At 39.4% G+C, this 18,430-nt stretch overlaps 2 protein-coding genes and 1 pseudogene across 2 annotated transcripts; 1 reads left to right on the forward strand and 2 right to left on the reverse strand.

The window, feature by feature from the left end:
• Positions 1-250: 250 nt before the first annotated feature.
• LOC140674464 (uncharacterized) lies at positions 251-4,601 on the reverse strand (annotated as a pseudogene).
• On the reverse strand, positions 3,031-4,107 carry LOC140674782 (uncharacterized). Its single transcript, XM_072908550.1, has 2 exons — positions 3,959-4,107; positions 3,031-3,781 (listed from the first exon to the last, which is right to left on the reverse strand). Exons 1-2 carry the CDS (start codon positions 4,105-4,107, stop codon positions 3,031-3,033), a joined length of 900 nt encoding a protein of 299 aa, XP_072764651.1.
• An 8,368-nt stretch (positions 4,602-12,969) lies between the features above and the next one.
• On the forward strand, positions 12,970-13,799 carry LOC140674465 (uncharacterized). The gene has a single exon (XM_072908005.1). It carries the CDS (start codon positions 13,068-13,070, stop codon positions 13,695-13,697), a length of 630 nt encoding a protein of 209 aa, XP_072764106.1. The 5' UTR covers positions 12,970-13,067; the 3' UTR covers positions 13,698-13,799.
• The last annotated feature ends 4,631 nt before the right edge of the window (positions 13,800-18,430 follow it).

Here is an 18,430-nt window from a genome sequence, read left to right on the forward strand (position 1 = left end):
AACCACGGCAATATCGATATCTTATTTGAAAATGGAGGGGGAATTTTTAACCGAGTATTACACTACGAGGCATAAATCGTGCATAGATAAACTAGCCGGAAAAATCGACGATGACTTGACGCGACGCGTCGATTTCTATCACATTATCGAACTCTGTGTAAACAATACAGTTAACGGTCTCGGCGAGAGCTCTCTCGAATCGCACTTCTAATCGCAAACTTTCATGTTTCACAAGATTCCAATGGCCGGCACAATTAGCGGACAAATCGGGTGTAAGGTCAAAAACAAATAACGTATATCCCTTGAAATAATTCTCTCTGCTTATAGAATTTCCTTCATTCAAAAAATGGATACCTGTCCCCAAAAAAAGCGTTTGATAAGCTTCAACATAAAACGGTTCTTCAACCGAGAAAACCGGCTGTAACGGCCTATTGGGAATTTGCATACCATCGACATACATCGAGAAGAAATTTAAACCCCAATTTTTAAAATTAAACGGATTTAATTTTCTATCACCATTAAATGCTTTATTATTGACGAAGCCGACTATTATTCGTTTCGGTAGTTGACCTAATATTGCATTATCTATTGATTCCGCCATTACCCCGCTATGAATCGTAAAAGTTTTAACTTCGACTCTCGTAAGTGGATACTTGGCAGTAACTTTACTCAACATTCTAGCATGTGCGAGTAACACCCCGGCGCTTATTTTCGCTCTTCTCACAAGTAAGCTGGCATCCAATATATGAATTTTCGATAAACTGTTACTTTCCATGAGACAAAATGAATCTTTCGAGCATACGAGTCGTAAGCGTACTTCTACTTAATTAAAAATTTGTTTTGATTGAAAACGTCGCAATGAAGATGTCCTATAAGATCTAGCACTCGTTCTCCGTGAATGTATCGAGCTCGTCTCACGAGCGCGGCGTTGCCTTTTGATTCCAATAGATCGTCCATGTATCCAAGTGTATCCGCGTCCCACAGACTCGAGGTTAGATGGGTAGTTTTTGCGGGTGAAGAGTAATTTAACAACGCCTCGATGTACGCGTAAGCGTTGTTCGGAGGCGACACGAGCTTTTGATTGAAATACACGTCGATCTGATTGAAGATGGAGTGGAGTAAATGATTTACGGGCCCTACTTTGACCTCTGTGGCGGCGGTGGTACCTCCCGTTCGCGGCGCGAGGTCGTCGTTGGTTTCCACACGCACTCGAAGGCTCAGCATGGTATGTGTGAGATCTAAATATTCTTCTCCATGGCCTAGGATGACGAATTCTATCGGCGAGTCGTCCGAGAGCGAGCTGACGGGTTTGTAATAGATCCATTGTGAACTTTCGATGCTAGTCTGCGTGAGTGGTAAAGAAAAAAGATCGAGTTCACTTTTTAAACACTCGCTCGAATGCGTATGAAGAAAAGACATGATTATTTACCGTAAATTTTTATCAATATCTTTTACCGATATTTTCGTTGTCTACTGTGTTTAGCGTGGTATCGTTTAAGAAAATATGTCGGATACGGTGCGCTTTCTAGAAGTTTTACGACGTTTCATGGAGGAGTTAAGTCTTTTCTTTGACTTGCGATTTTTCTTTCTCCCCTTGCTTTTTAATGTTTTATTCCGCGCTTTGGTTTTTTTCGGTAATCTTTTCTTACTTGATCGCCGACGTTTACCGTGGATTTAACGATACGCGCGTTAAGCCCGGCGAAAGGAAACAGAGCTGCGTGCATTTTCGCATCTGTCTTATATCCCGAGCCTTTCATCAGACTGCTTATTTTTTCTTTAGCTTTTCTCTTGAGATTGTCGCGCGATTCTTTAAAACGGTTTTCGGCCGACACCTTTAGCGGTATATTATTTTCAATATCACCGATCATATTAACACCTGCTTGTAAAGCTTCTTTCCCTACTGCACGCGCTCCTCTACTTAGATAAAGTAGTATACGTCTAAATAATCCTCCTAGAAAACTTCCGATTCCATGACCGCCTTGATAAAGTGCGCCGACGAAAACTCTCGGAATTCCACCACCTCTGCCACTTTGTAAATTGTAATACTCGTAGTAATCTGTTATGTTGCGTTTGAGAACTTAATTTTTATCTTTTTTCCTATGACACCGACGTTCGCAATACTAACGGGTTCGCCTAAAGTGTAACGTCACAGTCGACGTTCCGGATTCGAATGCTATTTTTTTCCGAACTGATCTCTTATATCGATTTCAACCCTACTGAAATTTGTTCGTCGTAACGGGATATAATGCAGAGAAGAGAAATGTTTTACTTGATTCGTTCCGTACTCGTAATCGCGACCATGCCCCTCGACCGACACTATTCGGAGAAGAGGAGACTGCACATCGCCTGTTATGTAAGGTTCGCAAATATCACAATAAACGAATAGTTTATTGGGAATACCGCGAGCCAAACTATTGGGTTCGTAACTAAAGAATCCAAAGTATCCCTTTTCAAACCCGAGTTTAACAAAAATTGATGTAGATTTTTTTTGAATCAGGATTATACGTCATAAGCATAGTATAGTATCGTCCTTCCCACTTAGGAGCATTATAAAGTGCATCCTCTAAACCGAGTATTCGTAGAAGTTTATCGGAAAAGTTTACATAATGATTTAATTTGCATTTATTTTCATCACACTCGAGGTAAAACTCTATACTACCGGCGGATAACCCCCGTCGATCCAGACGAAAATGCGAACCGACTCCTTTACACGTCGTATTAATCGCATCGAGAAGTTCGTCCATATTTTTATAAATGCCAGCCCGTATTTCGTCTTCCTTCGAAGTTATCACAGAATCTTTTTCCTCGTTACCTCGAATGTCAACATCGGCGAATGTGAGTATATTCTCACCGTGTTGTATATGAAAAAAAATATTGGGAAATTGAATTTCGCTGAGCGCGATTTCCCATTCGCCGTGTAACTGTATCGATTGAGGCAATTCCGTAATAAATGACGAGGTAGTATTGTCCGGAAAATAACGCATACTGCTATTGCTCGGAAGAACCAGTAGAAATTGGTCCTCCCTCATTTCAAAGATTTGTTAAACTTAAAGCGGGAATCCAACTATCGAACTTGCTAGGATAACCACGCCAGCTAACTAACAGCTGTTTATTATCACCACGTCCTCTGCTCTTTATCACGCGATCGACGATAAATTCTTCCTCCTGTAAATTTTTCTCGACTAGGGCTAATTCTTGCTCGTAAAAAATACCATCTATGACCTCGCCGGCTAAGTCACTTAGTTCGTACACTCGCGGTTTTCGCCAATCAAAAACCCGATGAATTCGAAATATCTCCTCACTCCACTTCGCCTCGTATCCTTTCTCGAAGGTGACTTTTGCTCTACTGATCCGCACGAGTTCGCCAACGCGATATTTAGCCTTTTGTTTTTCGCATTTCTCGTTTTTCCAACGAAGAGTTATATTTTCGCGCGCGATGCGGGCATTTTCCCGCGTAACGACCACAGGTTGCATTTTGATACTGGAATGACGCGTGTGATTATAAGCGTGAACAATATCCTGCAAAACATTTATGTAACGTCGTGTATTTTTATGCCTAAAATAACGCCACATACGTTCCTTGAGTGTTTTATTAAAACGCTCCACTATAGCTGCTTTAATATCAGGATTGCGAGTTACGCGAAAGCGAATGTCTTTTTCTTTTAAGAATTTTTGTACAGGACGCGCGATAAATTCTTTAGCTTTGTCGGTCTGTAGGCAAACCGGTAGACGACCATTGCTTCTCGAGTATATACGCTCAAAAGCTCGTATTACACAGTACCTGTTTTGTCACGTAAAGGTTCAACCCATACAAGTTTACTAAGCACATCGATTACTACGAGTAAATAGGAATAACCGTCATTATAGCTCTTGAGATTACGGAGATCAATCAAATCAGCTTCCCACAAATGTCGATATTTGTCATGTTATAATGTAAACGCGGAAATTTTCGTCGTACCGGTCGATGCAGCGTGTACGCGTCTTGCGATTTAAGTCAAGAACATTGTTGCGACTAAGATTCGGTTTAACGGTTCGCGTTAAATTGTCCACCGCGGAATATCCTACGTAGTGCGAGGGATCGTAATACAGTTTTTCGAATTCCGACATTAGAGTCTCATCCAATTGAGTAAACGTTTTTTCCCTTTCGACGGAGAATCTTCGTTATCGTGTTAATGTTTCATCGGTGCTGTCTTCGCCGGCGGATACAAATATCGTGTCTGCGTCGGACTCGTTTAATTTACGAATGTATGATTTTGAGCGCAGAGTTTTCTTCGGAGTGGAGTTCCCGCGAGGATTTTTAATACGATGAACTCGTAACAAATCGCGATTACCTATGAGATTGGAAGGCATGTTTATATCATGCAGTAATCGAGCAAACTGAATTCTTCCGGTTGCTTTTACGATTTTTCTTTCCCGTATCGCGTCGTTTATGAGATCCGAGATATTCGATCCCGTTACGACTATACCGTCTATAGTCACAACTCCGCGTCTATCCCAGCTAATCTTAGACTCCGGGGTGTCTACCAAATATTTCAATAGAGCGCGTGCTTTGTCACGATAAGATTTCGGCACGGAGACGACTATTTGTTTTATCATTTCCATCGATTGAGCGCGTTTTTCCCGAAACTGCTACTAGCATTACTACCGCTAATGTTACCGTCACTGCTAATTAAATTTTGCGTTTCCAAAAGTTCACCGTTATCGTCATTATACAAATCTTTCATGTCTTCGTTCTGCTCTTCATCTACCTCGCCATTATTTTTGCGTAAACGTTTTCTCGCAGCTTGAACAAAGTGAAGATAACGTTGAAGTACTTCCTTATACATTTTCCATCTTTCCCCCTCGTCGCGGGGAGTCGCGAGATTAAGAATACGGCACATCTCAGTATCGAGTCGCGATAAAGTAGTTCCAGGCGTCTGCACCGTATTATTATTTTCGTTAACATTTTCCAGATTTTTTTTTTTATCGAATTATCCGACGATGATGCGCTGGGTGCTATTTCCGGATGATGTTGATGTTGAATGCGCTGCATTCTCTCGAGATTTTCCGTAGAAATTAAAACCATTTTTTTAGCTCTTTCCATTATTCAAATATCGTAATCGTTAATGCTTTACTTTTTATTCTGAACAAAACTGATATAAAAAGTTGTATAATTTTTCATTTCCCGATAATCCGTGATAATATAACCTCGAGTAAAGGAGCAATAAGATAGGGTAAGAATCCTCCCCGTTGTACCAGTAGCTTTCTTCTACCTCTCCAATTATCTCGTTTTGTCGCGACGCGTCGTAGGATGGTTTTATGCTTGGCTAATCGTCTTTTTTCGTTACTTCCAAGCGGTACGTTTCTTTTGAGCGTATTATAAGCGCACTTTTGTATGCACTTTATTAGTTTATTATCTGCAGTACGTAAGAAAGACACTCTTTGATTTTTTTTCAGATAGCACAAAGTTTTCAAAAGACATGCGTTTCGCTCGCCGATTGATCGTCTAGCAGTTTTTATTGCTCCGTCCGACGAATTCCGCGACGTGACAAAGGATATTTATTTTCTTTTACCATTACGATGTAATAGCGCAACTGGCAAGATGCGTATGTAATCACCTTCCTTTTATATACCCTCTCCTCTATTGCTCGATCTACGAGGTACGTAGACGTAATGCAGCGAATCGTCGGGAAAGATACACGTCCGAAATCAATATTCGTCTGTAGTCGATTGTTTTAAATCAAGCAATAAATACCCATGCGGTCTCGAGGTTGCGTTGTAGTATGCTTCTTCCATAAACTTTGGGTCGTCGGGATATACTTGATGTGTTAAATGACGAATTTGGGCACGATCACGCGAATTTTTGAAAACAACTATATAATTCGCGTTGAGAGATATGTCACGCTGTCCACGCCCCTGATGGAACAGATTTTGTGAGATAAGAATAACACTGAGATTCTTATGATGGCTTCCTTTCGTAAACAGATCCACGATAGCATCGCACGATGATGATTCTCTCAGAAGATCGTCGATTATTACCAATTTCGGAGAAAGCGGATCGTTGGAATAATCTTCCGGGCGCGGCAATCCCTCTCGAAATTCGATTATATTTTTTTTCGCGTTTCTCAAAGTATTATTACCGCTAAAGTATCCGCTTCTTCGCGCGCTTTTCTCTTCTACTTCTCTTTCACTCACAGCGTGTTGTAAGCGCTGATACGCATCTTGCCACTCGGCGTAATAAAATAAAATTCTCTTGAATCGTACATCGGACATGATTGATAAACTTCGAAAGAAAGTTTCCACGAAAATCGTTTTTCCGCATCCCGTAGAACCGCAGACGATCGACGTCCAAAGATGTTTCCAACGTACATCCATTTTGCAAAATGAGCGATTGCGCATTTACACACAAATTCATAAATGAAATAAGTTCAGCGTCACCCTTACAAATAATAATAAGCTTATTAAAAATGCGCATGCGCGATAAATTTTTAATTAAACGTTGGAATGCAGAGGAATAAGCTTATCAACGCTTCGGGGTCCTCCACCCGCGGCGGTCGCGTGCTCGCGCAAGCGAATATCTCGGTGAGCGTAATGACGCGGTGATAAGCTGTATCTTTAGTAAAAATACTCTCACCAGCATATATATGCTCGCGATAACAAGGGATTGAGCGTACGCGCAATTTTTAAAAAAATTATTGTTTTACTAAATAAAAAATATACCACTTAAAAACTAAATTAATAAAACTAAAAAATATAAAAAGTTGGAAGGAAATAGGAGCAGTATTTTTATTAAAAATGAATTTTTATTTTTATATATGCATTTACATAGCATTTTTCTTATTAGCTATATTTACATTTTTCAACTAAACTAAGATTTACATTTTGTTATAAAAAAAATTACAGCTATATTTAAAACTAAAATTTTATTTTACAAAACTTTACATTTTGACAATATTTATGTTTTACGCAGGGTGGGCGGAAAACGTGCGCAATTCTATATTTTTACACGCAAAGTTAGAGGAGTGAACAAAAAAGTATGCTAATATCTATCAAGTTTCTGATAAATACCCGTACGGTAGAGAATATCGTTTTGTTTTTATAAATCTTCGTTTTAATAGCACAGGCGCACATCTTTTTGTTTCATCACGCGTAAAATTTCGAATAATTATATCATGAAACACTGTGCGCCGAATGGCTTTAAACCGAAGATTTATCCTCGATTCAGGGGTTGTTTCTTCTATTTGTTCCTCTGCCTGTTCCTCTCTTTGTCTTTGTAATAATAATTCTCTAATGCTAATAAAATTAACTAAACGCGAGTTTTCAAAATTCAGGGTTATACCCTTTACTTTACAAACTTCGCGAATGAGTCCATCGGGTGTACGAACCACATACGCGTAAAATTTCGGTCCACCGGATACGAACGATTCTATATAGCTACCCTCGCCGTAGTTTGCGAGTTCATCCGTCATATCGCCTAAAAAATTACCCGTACGCGGTTCGTATTCCTGAGGATCGCCGGTACTCACGTATATACATGAATCGGTATCATAATACAAAACGCGGCTTTCTAATTTTTCTAAATATCCGTATAATTTTAATCTTGCTTGTGCCGTTGTGTAAGCTGCTATTACTACATTAGTAAGAGGCGATGGTACGATTGTTTCTTGTCGCATTCGTGACGGAACATATATTACCTCGTCGTTTACGAGCAATATATCGGTTATTTCATGTTGCGGGCTAGTGAGTAGGCTCATTAATTTCTGCTGCGTTTTAACGATGTTAGTATGTGGCAAGTTTTCGCGTTGACCAAATTTTCCCCAAAAAGAATTTAACGCTAGTTTTGCGACCGAACGTAAACCGGGGTTATGTACGATGTTATTTTTCTCAAGAGCAATACCTTCTGTTTCCTCGTACTCACAAAGATATCGCTCTTTAGCATCGTCATCCTTGCATTCGCTCGGCCAACCACTAGCCTCCTGCTTTAATTGTAAAAATGTGTTTATATATTCGGCGAATAGACCTCCCTGGCGCGTGGTGTGATTATAACGAGTGACATTATACTGTCAAATCTCACTAACCTCTGTCACAAAATAACCTTTCTCCATAGCTTTCTTTAATTCGCACGATATCCATGTACCTTCGAATTCGCGTTCGGAAGGTTCATGAGCGCACGCGGATTGAGAAAATGTTTCGCAACAAGCACGACACAATGCGAATAATAATTTACCCTGCACGCGATAGGGTAATACAGGGTGAAAAAGATTGCGGGAAGGGAGTACTCTGCAACGAACAATTCCTTCGACCGAGTCGAAATTATATCTCGGTGATATTTCGATTAATTCCGCGCATTCCTCGCCTACGTATACCGTTGGATGCTCGATTGGAAAAACACCGGTTTTCAACACATACGGGTACAGTGAACATACATCAACGTATCGTATCTTCTCCGTTCCCGTAATCTCGTAGCGCGTCACAATATTTTCCGTGCGCTCTTCGTAGAAGGAGTGTCGAGGATCGAGCGATTCGTTGTCTAACATTTGATGATGTAAATATTCACGCATCTCAACATTTTCATTTATATCGTGATCAAAGTCGCACTCCCATTTCTCTATCACCCTGTATTCCCGTGTTCAAAGACGCGATGTCGTTGCGACGGTATGCTCATAACGTAAATCGTTTGTATCGGTATGATCTGACGAAAGCGGTTATCGCGATTGACTCGAAAACATCTCGGACAACCATGCCAGAAACATCCGTGAAACTGTAACACGTAATATTGCATTACTCCGTTTTCCACAGACTCGTAGTACCCATCGACAAGCGTGCCATCGGGTAAACGATATTCCCTGCTTCGCCCTGCGTGGATAATGCGATGACCGAGCTCACGCTCCTTCCACACTAACCACTGTAGAGCTTTGCGCGACTGAATATTTACACGTCTGTAACCACCCGCAGGAATAACACCTATCTCTCTTTGCACGCGTCATCTCTGAGTGCCATGCCAAAAATTTTTCGCGTTCTTTCACCTGCATGGAATCAGGTGAATAATATTGTACATCGGGCAGTGGACCGACATAAGATTGATTATCGATAGTATTAAATAAGTGAGGAAAAATACCTTTATTCGAAATATCCGTCAGACCAAAAGTCTTAGATAATTCGAATAAACGCATTGGCATATAATTAACACTATCGATAAATTTTGTACGTCCCACCGTTAATACAACTACTTTCGTTCCGTTTAAAATTACTCGCGGCTCTAACGAGATACGGTTTTCCACGATATGATGTAAAATAAATTGAGCATCAAACGATTTAGCGTTATGTGCGATACAAATTATTTGTTTAAAATATTTTGTCGGACGTGTTACAAAATTCCTATACGGGATTACGATGAAATATATATTCCCGAATCCCGCACCAACGACATCGCACCGAGGTTTCATTTATTTCCGCGCATGACTCGCAAATTTGATGAGCGACACAGAGCGTAAGCACGTGAATTTTTACATTCGTGGTACCGTGGAGCGTTTTGTCTTGCCTCGTCTCAAAGTCGTAAAACACGAATGCTACACGGCTTTTTTTACGTGCGGATATACAATTATTTTCGCCACCGTTCCTCCGTTGTTGTTGCTCCCCATTCTCTTCGATAAATTCCGCACAATAAGGATTGAAATTATCGCCGCGCCGAATAAGTAACATATAACAAAGATGGTTCAGCGATTGTAAAGAATGACACACGGCACAATAAGCCATGTCGCATTCGTGTTGTTTATTTCTTTGAATTAACCGGCCGCAATCATTACAAGATCGTACAATTTCGCAAACGCTTTTTTGCGATTTTCCATCGTATGATTTCCGCGCACAATGACGCTCCAAGCACTCACGATTAAAAAATCCCCGTCCACAATTATCGCACCTAATATATGGCGTATCTGTTTACTCGCACGGCGGTATCGCGTTACATCGCGGACATTTGTTAGAGCATCAATGCTCCCCCTTATCGGAGCGATAACTTAAATTACACGGAACGTAGTATCCTCGCCCACCCGCGGCGGCCCTTAAATTTAAAATTACGTCGAAATGCTTTATGTCCGGATGAAATAATATATTTAAGCACGTACTTGTCTCTCTCTGTAGAGAGGCTAAGAATTCAATCCCGTTGTACAACGGTTTACCGCCTCGACCAAAAGCAACGATATTATATATCACTATAGCAATATTATCCCCGGCGAGATATTATTGAAAGCGTTCGATTGTGGGAATTTCGCTTCCTTCCTCAGGAATCGTGACACCTGCATTCCTCGTAAGTTGCAACGCTAAGTCGCGTTGTAACACAGAGTTTTGTCGTCTCACTGCGTTCCATTTTTCATGTAACTCTCCCGTGCGCAAATTTCCACGCTCGTTAAAAATTTGAGCGGATACAAGCGCACGAGGGAGACATAAATTGTCCGAATTGGAAATCATTAAAATCGAACGCTTAACAATAATATCCCGCGTAAGTGCGTTACGTCCGCATCCCTGAGGAGGAGTAACTTTAGAAACGCGGATATTAAACGCTAGAGCTATATCATGACCGTCGCAACTTTGCGCTAACGAACTAACAAGATTCCAAATATTCTCGTAAGTCAAGTCGCGAAATGGTCGGAACGATATACCTGCGGGTCCACGCGTAAAATTTCCGGAATCAAAAGTCATCCCGACGTAATCACCTGATACATACGAACGCGTTACGTATGTGTGAAGTTCCCGAAACGCGTTCTCTAGCCAGTTATATATATTAGCTCCCTCGGGTGCGGGTCGGATACGAAAACTAATTTCGCGTCCCTCTATACCGAAATTTCTAAATTGACGCACGTTTTCTGATAATAATACAATACTTCTAAAATTATTTTCTACCTGATCGCCAGTATATACACCCTCCTTTTCTCTTTTATCGGGCTCGTTTTCCACAGCGTTAAGTATTTCCTCATCTGCATGCGAGTGATTTTCTTCTTCTCTTACGCGTACTTGTTGATGTTGATCTTGTTGACGTTGTATTTCGCCGCTTCTTCCACCCCCGATCTGTACTGTGAAAAATAAGAATAATTAAATTATTTTTATGAAATATTTTGTAAAATATTTCTTTCTTACGTTTAAATTTTGTTAATAATGTAAAATTGTTACGTTATTATTTATGAAAGCGGTTCCTCTGTGTCATTCTCTTCCCCCTCTGTTAAATCGATAACAGGAGGTTCTGCAGTTAACACTATGCGAGCCCGTCCTGAAATGTACGGTATTTTAAAATTTGAAAAATAATATTTTGTTTTTCATCAACGCTATAAAATATGTGTTAAAACTTACGTGAAGGTCCCGCCTCTGGCGACGTGTCTGCTTGACGTCTCCTGCGTAAACTTAATTTACCGGTTCGATCTTCGTTTATTCGAGGGTGACGATTTCCTTCAACTCTCGCGATCGCGATCGGGCGCGTTGAGTCTAAAAATTGTTTGATTTAAATAACATATTTTTATAATTTTAAACCCGATAAAAGTAAAAATAAAAACTTACCATTCGAATTCTGGAGAAATCGATGAAAATGCAGCCGAAGAAATTCTATGTGCCCATCAGCATCGCTCTCTTTTTCATCAAAACAGATCCGCGATTCGATAACTTCTCCGACGATATTCAAAAGTTCGCGAAAATTGCAAAAATGCCCTAGGCGGAATAATACCGCGAGCACCACGCTAGGACACTCGCCAGCGAATTTTCCGAAGACGCTATAATTTTTTTCGTCGTCGCTTGTTAATCCCGATAACAATTTGTCAAATTTCTGGCCGCATAAACTCTGTGCCAGTGAAAGGCAAATTTCTACAACGTTTTTAAGATTCGACATGATAATTAATTATTTGCACTGTAACTCGCGTGATGGATAAAATTCAAATTCGGAACTTAAAATGTACTTTTTCCAATACGGAGAACCATATTTATACATTTTAAAGAAAACGCCTCTTTAGGAAGAGGGGAAAATTCTTTGATTTTGCATTGGTCGGATTGTTAAACAAAATGCGATAGGACAATACAATGCAAAACTTTCGAAAGAATGTTTTATTATTATATTTTCTTCTTTTATGGTGGATTAACGGTAAGTTCAAAGAAAGTTTTGGAAATAATCTATTTCCCACGTTTACATTTCTTTTCTTGTTACGTACGATAATAAACGAATATTCCTTTTTTGTTACGTAAAGTAATCTTTATTATTTTCTTTATTTCCGCGGCGGCTCGTTATAAGAAATATGTCGTGAAAAAATTTCGGTAATCTTTATTATTTTCTTTATTTTCTCGCCGACTATTTATAAGAAATATATCGTGAAAAAAATTTCGGAAAAACCAACAAGCAATAAACGCTTATTCCTTTTTTTTTTTTTTTTTTTTTTTTTGTTACGCGAAATAATCTTTATTATTTTCTTTATTTTCCCGGCGGCACGTTATAAGAAATATGTCGTGAAAAAAATTTCGGGAAAACCAACAAGCAATAAATAAATATCTTTTTTTTTATAACTTTTATATGTGACGCAAGGTTTTGTTTTTTTTCTTGACACTTTTTAGAAATTCTTTCTCTAAATTTATATTGAATACAATTTTATATATATATATATATGAAAAATTTTCTTTTATTATATTTTTCTTGATTTTTGTAAAACTACGTTATGAAAATATTATTCTCTGAACTTTAGACGCGACACAGGCAAGCTATGGAGGGTAACGTACATTTTTATAATCTATTTTTTAAATTGATTTAAAATTCCATACACATAATTTTTTATTATTCTGCGCGCGCATTTCCCCCACCACTTTTCTATTTCATCTTTCTAATTTAAGTATTGGGGAAAATTAAGTTCGTTTCCTGCCATCCGAACTAGCAAGTTCAACTGTAAAAGTTCGTTGTTTTCGTTTGTATTCTGTGCGTGATTATTCGAACTTCGATTTTCTACGCAGAAGCAGCTATCATGGACAATCGTAAGGAAATTTCAAATTTCAAGAAATCCTTGTATTCAGTCAGCGCTTCTAAGTCAGAATGCAATTTCGTGGGAAAAATCGAACTGCAACGTATGTTGTTATCTACAACATATGGCCTGAATTCATCCTGTACGAAGAAAATTCATTTGGGCCTTATGGCGTCGGATGAAGAGGAACTGGATTTTCTACCGATTGTTAAATTATCATCTCATAGCGCTGAAGGAATTTGCTTCGATATGAAATCGTGGCAGAAATTTCAAGAAAACATGGAACAGATGTCTTTGTACTTAAACGGTGATAAAATTAAACAGAGTACGATTATCATCGACAAAATAATTATAAATTTTACTATCGCATATGGTGCTAGAGCTGTGCTAGTAGCGTATCGCGAAAACGTGCAAGATCTTCCTTCCGAAAACATCGAGGATAGGAACGCAAACGGACTTACACCGAAGAAACGGAAAACTTACAGCGTTGCGATAGTAATGCAGAGAGCAACCTTTCTGGGACTGGAAAATATAGTTGGATGTGTAAACGCTCGTTTGAATCAACTAAATTTAATTTCGAACAGTGTAAATGAATGTGCGCGATATCTAATAAACGAAATAGAGATACATCTTCCTATCAATAGTAACATTAATAGCAGTATTATAAAACTTCTGATCAAGAGTAATAGCAAGGAAATAGAACGTAACGTTCGTATTCAGCTAAAAGATTTATGATTTCTCGATATATACTTTGAAATAACATTTTTAGAAATAATCTCGCTTTACCTCAATCAAATTGTACATATGATAGTAACAAAACGAAAATTATAATCATTATCCCAGGAATATTTTCTTCAATTATTCATTTTGTAAAAACTTCTTGAATAATTTTGATTTTGTAAAAAATTTTAAATATAAACGTTACATATTTGTACATTTAAATCTATTGTCAATTTCTTTCACCCACTCCTCTTTCCCATTTTACATATAAGTAGTTCGGTTACTTTTATTGTTGAAAGAGGATGTTCCGCAACCTCTTTCAACAATAGGCGCTCATCGTAATATAAGACACCGATAATACAATACTATTTCTTTCGTTGCGTCATACCATCGCGTTTGACAGAACCTGCACGTTCCTGTGTTATTATTTTTTTTTTCATTTTCACAGGCATGACGTTATACATGGTCAACTACCATGTGACGTCATTTGTTTTGACAGGCCATACCTGCCCCACGTGCAGAACGCCAAAGCGCTTTTCCGTCCCACCACCAGCACCATAACCGATATCGGCCCTAGAGCCATACCTGTTCCACTACGTAACATAAATACCTTATCTAACCTTTACTCTAATAAGTTCTTATTTAGCTCAGCACACCAGAACCAGGATCAGCAATACGAAGGATCCAGGTTCAAGTCCCGAGAAAACCAGAAAATTTTTCTTACCTGAGCGCGAACCCTTCCCCCTCCAACCACCATTTTTTTTTCCTGTCAGTCTTGGTGGTGGTGGGGGAAAACACCAGACACCCTCCGCGGTACCCGAGGGCGCGATGGTGGGGGTTTGTTTTGACGGGCCATACCTGCCCCATTACTACTTATACTCGACGCGTGATTTGCTAACTATTTTTGCTTATAACACAAAAACTACGCTTCAAATCAAATTTTGATAAAGGAAAAATTGTCTTAGAATTGTGTCAGAAATACGTCATTTTACGGAAGGTTGTTCTGAGACACCCTGTATATGTGGCAATATGTGCCCGATTTGCACTAATTTGAACTAAACTTTGGGTGCATTATATTGTTATAATTTTTTACTATAGAACACTCTGAGACGCAGTAATACAGAATTAGACTTAACACGGATAAAGGGGAGAGGACGCTCCGACGCCTTCGATGGCGCTGTGACTTCTGTAGTGCAGTTTTTGCTAAATTGTAAAATTGGTTTGCCAAAGACTCGTACAAGATTACTAAAACTGTTTTTCGAAATTCGTGATGAAATAGATTTTTTGTGTGATATAAGCAATGAAGGTACCGACCTAGAACTTTTATAATTTGAGGATCCCGTTGTTGCGGAAATGAATGCATCTTCGAAAAGAGAGGCTGCTAGAGGCGAAAAGAGAAAGACGGATAGACTTTTTAGAAAGAAAAGAAAACAACTTGTCCCTAACTCATTTAATACACATATGTGTTAAACGAAAAGGATCTTTTGTACGACCTTGCTGCGTTTCTGGAGAATGGTGTAAACACACTTGACCGCCCTTGACGCATATATACACACGAGCATATAGTTCCGAAACGTATCTGTGCGAGAGCGCAGTGAGAGCGGAAGGAGGATTACGGAATTTCGCGAGTAAGGAAAGGAAAAGCGACCTACAAGTAACCTTGTATCGGTCTTTAATAAAAGTTAGTTTTCGACTGGTCACTGGCTATTTACAATTATTTAGAGATGGGCAGGAAAAGCCCGAGAAACTTCGAAATCGCGTTCCGCAAGCGACGGAAAAGTTAGAAGATCGCACGTTCTTCTAATCGCGAGTGAATTTTTACGAAAGCAGAACAACACACTGTCTCTCCGAAAGCTCAAGATCGAATGCGTCGAACGGTTGCACGAAGGAGATTTTATAGCTTAAATTTTCTAGAACATTCGAGACTCTTCGGATCTTTTTTCCTATTGTTTTGTCAAAGTCCGCTTTTGTTAAGGTAATTATTGAATGTTGTTGTTTGTCTCCTTCGTGCGGCCGTTTTGCGATAAGAGACATTTTGAATTCAATAGCACTGTTTGTTTATGATTTGCGCAGCGTCTCCCGGAGCGCGCTCGGATTTGGCGGCGCGGCGTGCGCATGTGACGTAAAACGGCCATCATAAGCCGTTTAATTATTCTCGTATATCTGCTGTATAAATTAATTCGTTTTTTCTTTTTTATAGTTATTTTATGAGAGTTAGGTGATTTACAACAGTATCTCTTTGTAAATTTATCACGGACACTGCTGCACATCCCCTACTCTTTTTACCGAGACGTTGCCTAACCCCCGTTAAAGTTTTCATAAGTGTTAGACAGGCAACGCGTATATTGTGATCAACAAAAATTAAAAGTGAAGTGTGCAAGTTTTTCAATGCCGTACTACGAGATGCCATCGTTAGTGAACATCATCTTCGATGCAATAGGTATTACGCAACATGGTGGGCGAAGGACCTTGCCCTCTAACTAATACGGGTTTTGAACCTGATGGCGTCCCAGAATGTAAATTTTTTAATTTTCATAAAAATACTAATATTAATACTAATAACAATATTTTTTCAGTATAAATTCCAGTTGGAGTAAAAATAGACGTTGCTGAACGACGATTAACACGGTAATGGAGATGCCATCAGAGGGAATTGGACGCATAGGTGCGAGACGACCTTTGGGGCGATACCTTTGAGGACCGGAGATACGAGGAGATGTTTCCCAAATTTTATGAGGATCATCTTTGTCTGCGAAAGCTCTTTGGAGAGCTTCCATATGAAGTTTGGGAAAAAGAGAAACTGTGGCTCCCCAAATCTTTGCAGTAGGATTCCAGGCCGTCGAGCAAAAGGGCTAAATGGACTGTGAGTGTTTATAATTTTTTATCATTTTATAACATATATTTAAAACTAATAAAATTATTTGTTTTTTCTGTTTCAGAGCTGTTGTCCGCTTCTCCCCCCCCCCTCCCCCTCCCCAACAATATATATATATATATATATATACTTATTTTAAATTTTTTATATCTTTTATTAATTTTTTATATCTGTCACGAATTGCGGGTGTGATTTAGAATTGTACTCGAAGGACTAGTAGAATGTTCGAATAAGGTGGCTCACGCTCCGATTGGTGCGCTGAAAAGGTCGTGATTTAAACCAGTGTCGGATCGAAAGTAAATTCGTTTATTAACAATTAACAATAAACACTTCAAATATCACAGTTTTACAATCCACAAAGAACTCGCATACAATGATCACGTGCGTAACACGTGAACCAAACAAGCCCGCTCCTGGGCGCACGAAATGGCGGTACATAAAATCACATGTGTAACACGTGGACTGAAGAAACCCGCTTCTGGACGTACGAAATGGCCGCCGCCGGCCTCGAAATTACCGATTTTCCCGTTGAGAAATGTTGGTTACCTTTGTCCGTTGCGGGACAAACTCCTAATTGTCCGTTGCGGGACGAGAGAGCGAGGATAGCCGATTAACGCTTGCACTCGAGACTGCTATACACGTGGTTTCGGCCAACGAAGGACGCTGATACGTTCACACACGACACAAGCGAATATCTTGACGGTACGAGCGGATTGACGATGTGAACGGAAATCTTGACGCGACGTCCGCTGAACGCTAACTTGCAATGGTGAATCACCATGTAGCTAATCACAGTTGTTCGATACGAATCGTGCGGTTGTTGCGACCGATTCGGCTTCTTATTGCTGAAAGGAACGCCGAGCGTACGATACGAACGTGCTCACGATGGAGAACCTCCGACTATCGCGAGCGTGAACTCTGTTCCCGCGAAACGTAGAGCACGCGGATACACGTCCTATCGGGTCGACGGTCTGAACAAGAAGGAAGTACTGAAAACGGAAAAGATTATTCTCGAAGCGATCGCGCCGGCGCGTCATTGATCCACGCGGATAATCGATACATCGCGATTCGCGCTGAGATCGCGTCGTTCGCGGCTCTGCGGGTGCTGCCACCGCGGCGTTATGTAATCGCTCACACTGATATGGATTTCGCTTATCAATCTCGCGATTCTAAACTTATGGCCGACTTACATGACACGAATTCTGTCGCAGTCCGTAACAATATCTTTTATTATTTTTTATATCTTTTATATTTTTTATTATTTTTATATCTTTTATATCCTTTTTATATTTTATATTTTTGTATTTTTTAAATTTTAGATTTTAGTATTAAAATAATTTTAATACATACACACAGACGTACGCACGCACATATATATGGTATGTACACACATACACATTTTTTAATAAAAATTTATATTAATATTAAAAATTATTTTATTTCTGTATCTCCTTCATCTATCCTATCTTTATTCCACCACACATTATATAATTAATAATAATAATTTTACTAGCTCTTTAAGCCTTTTACATCATTTATAAAGTTACAAATTAATAATAAGTTACAATTTAATATAAAAAATTTAATATAAAAAATTTATTTTTTCGCGTGCGCCTTTAACCTTCATCTTATCCAGCTATCCTCTTTCCTCTCTCCATTCTTACTCTCGCATATCTTCCTACTGCCACGCCATATCGCGCTCTCTCTTGCACCCATATCTCCTTTTGCTATCATCATGCTCTTCTTGTCCTACACATACAGCGCCCTCCTTCTCCCACCACATCATACTCTTCTTGTCTTACGCCATATAGAACGCCTATAGCTCTGTCCTTTTCCCACTATACACGCTCTCCTTGTCCAACGTCATATAGAA

The sequence above is a fragment of the Anoplolepis gracilipes genome, chromosome 16, assembly GCF_047496725.1.
Source record: "Anoplolepis gracilipes chromosome 16, ASM4749672v1, whole genome shotgun sequence".
Lineage (NCBI taxonomy): Eukaryota > Metazoa > Arthropoda > Insecta > Hymenoptera > Formicidae > Anoplolepis > Anoplolepis gracilipes.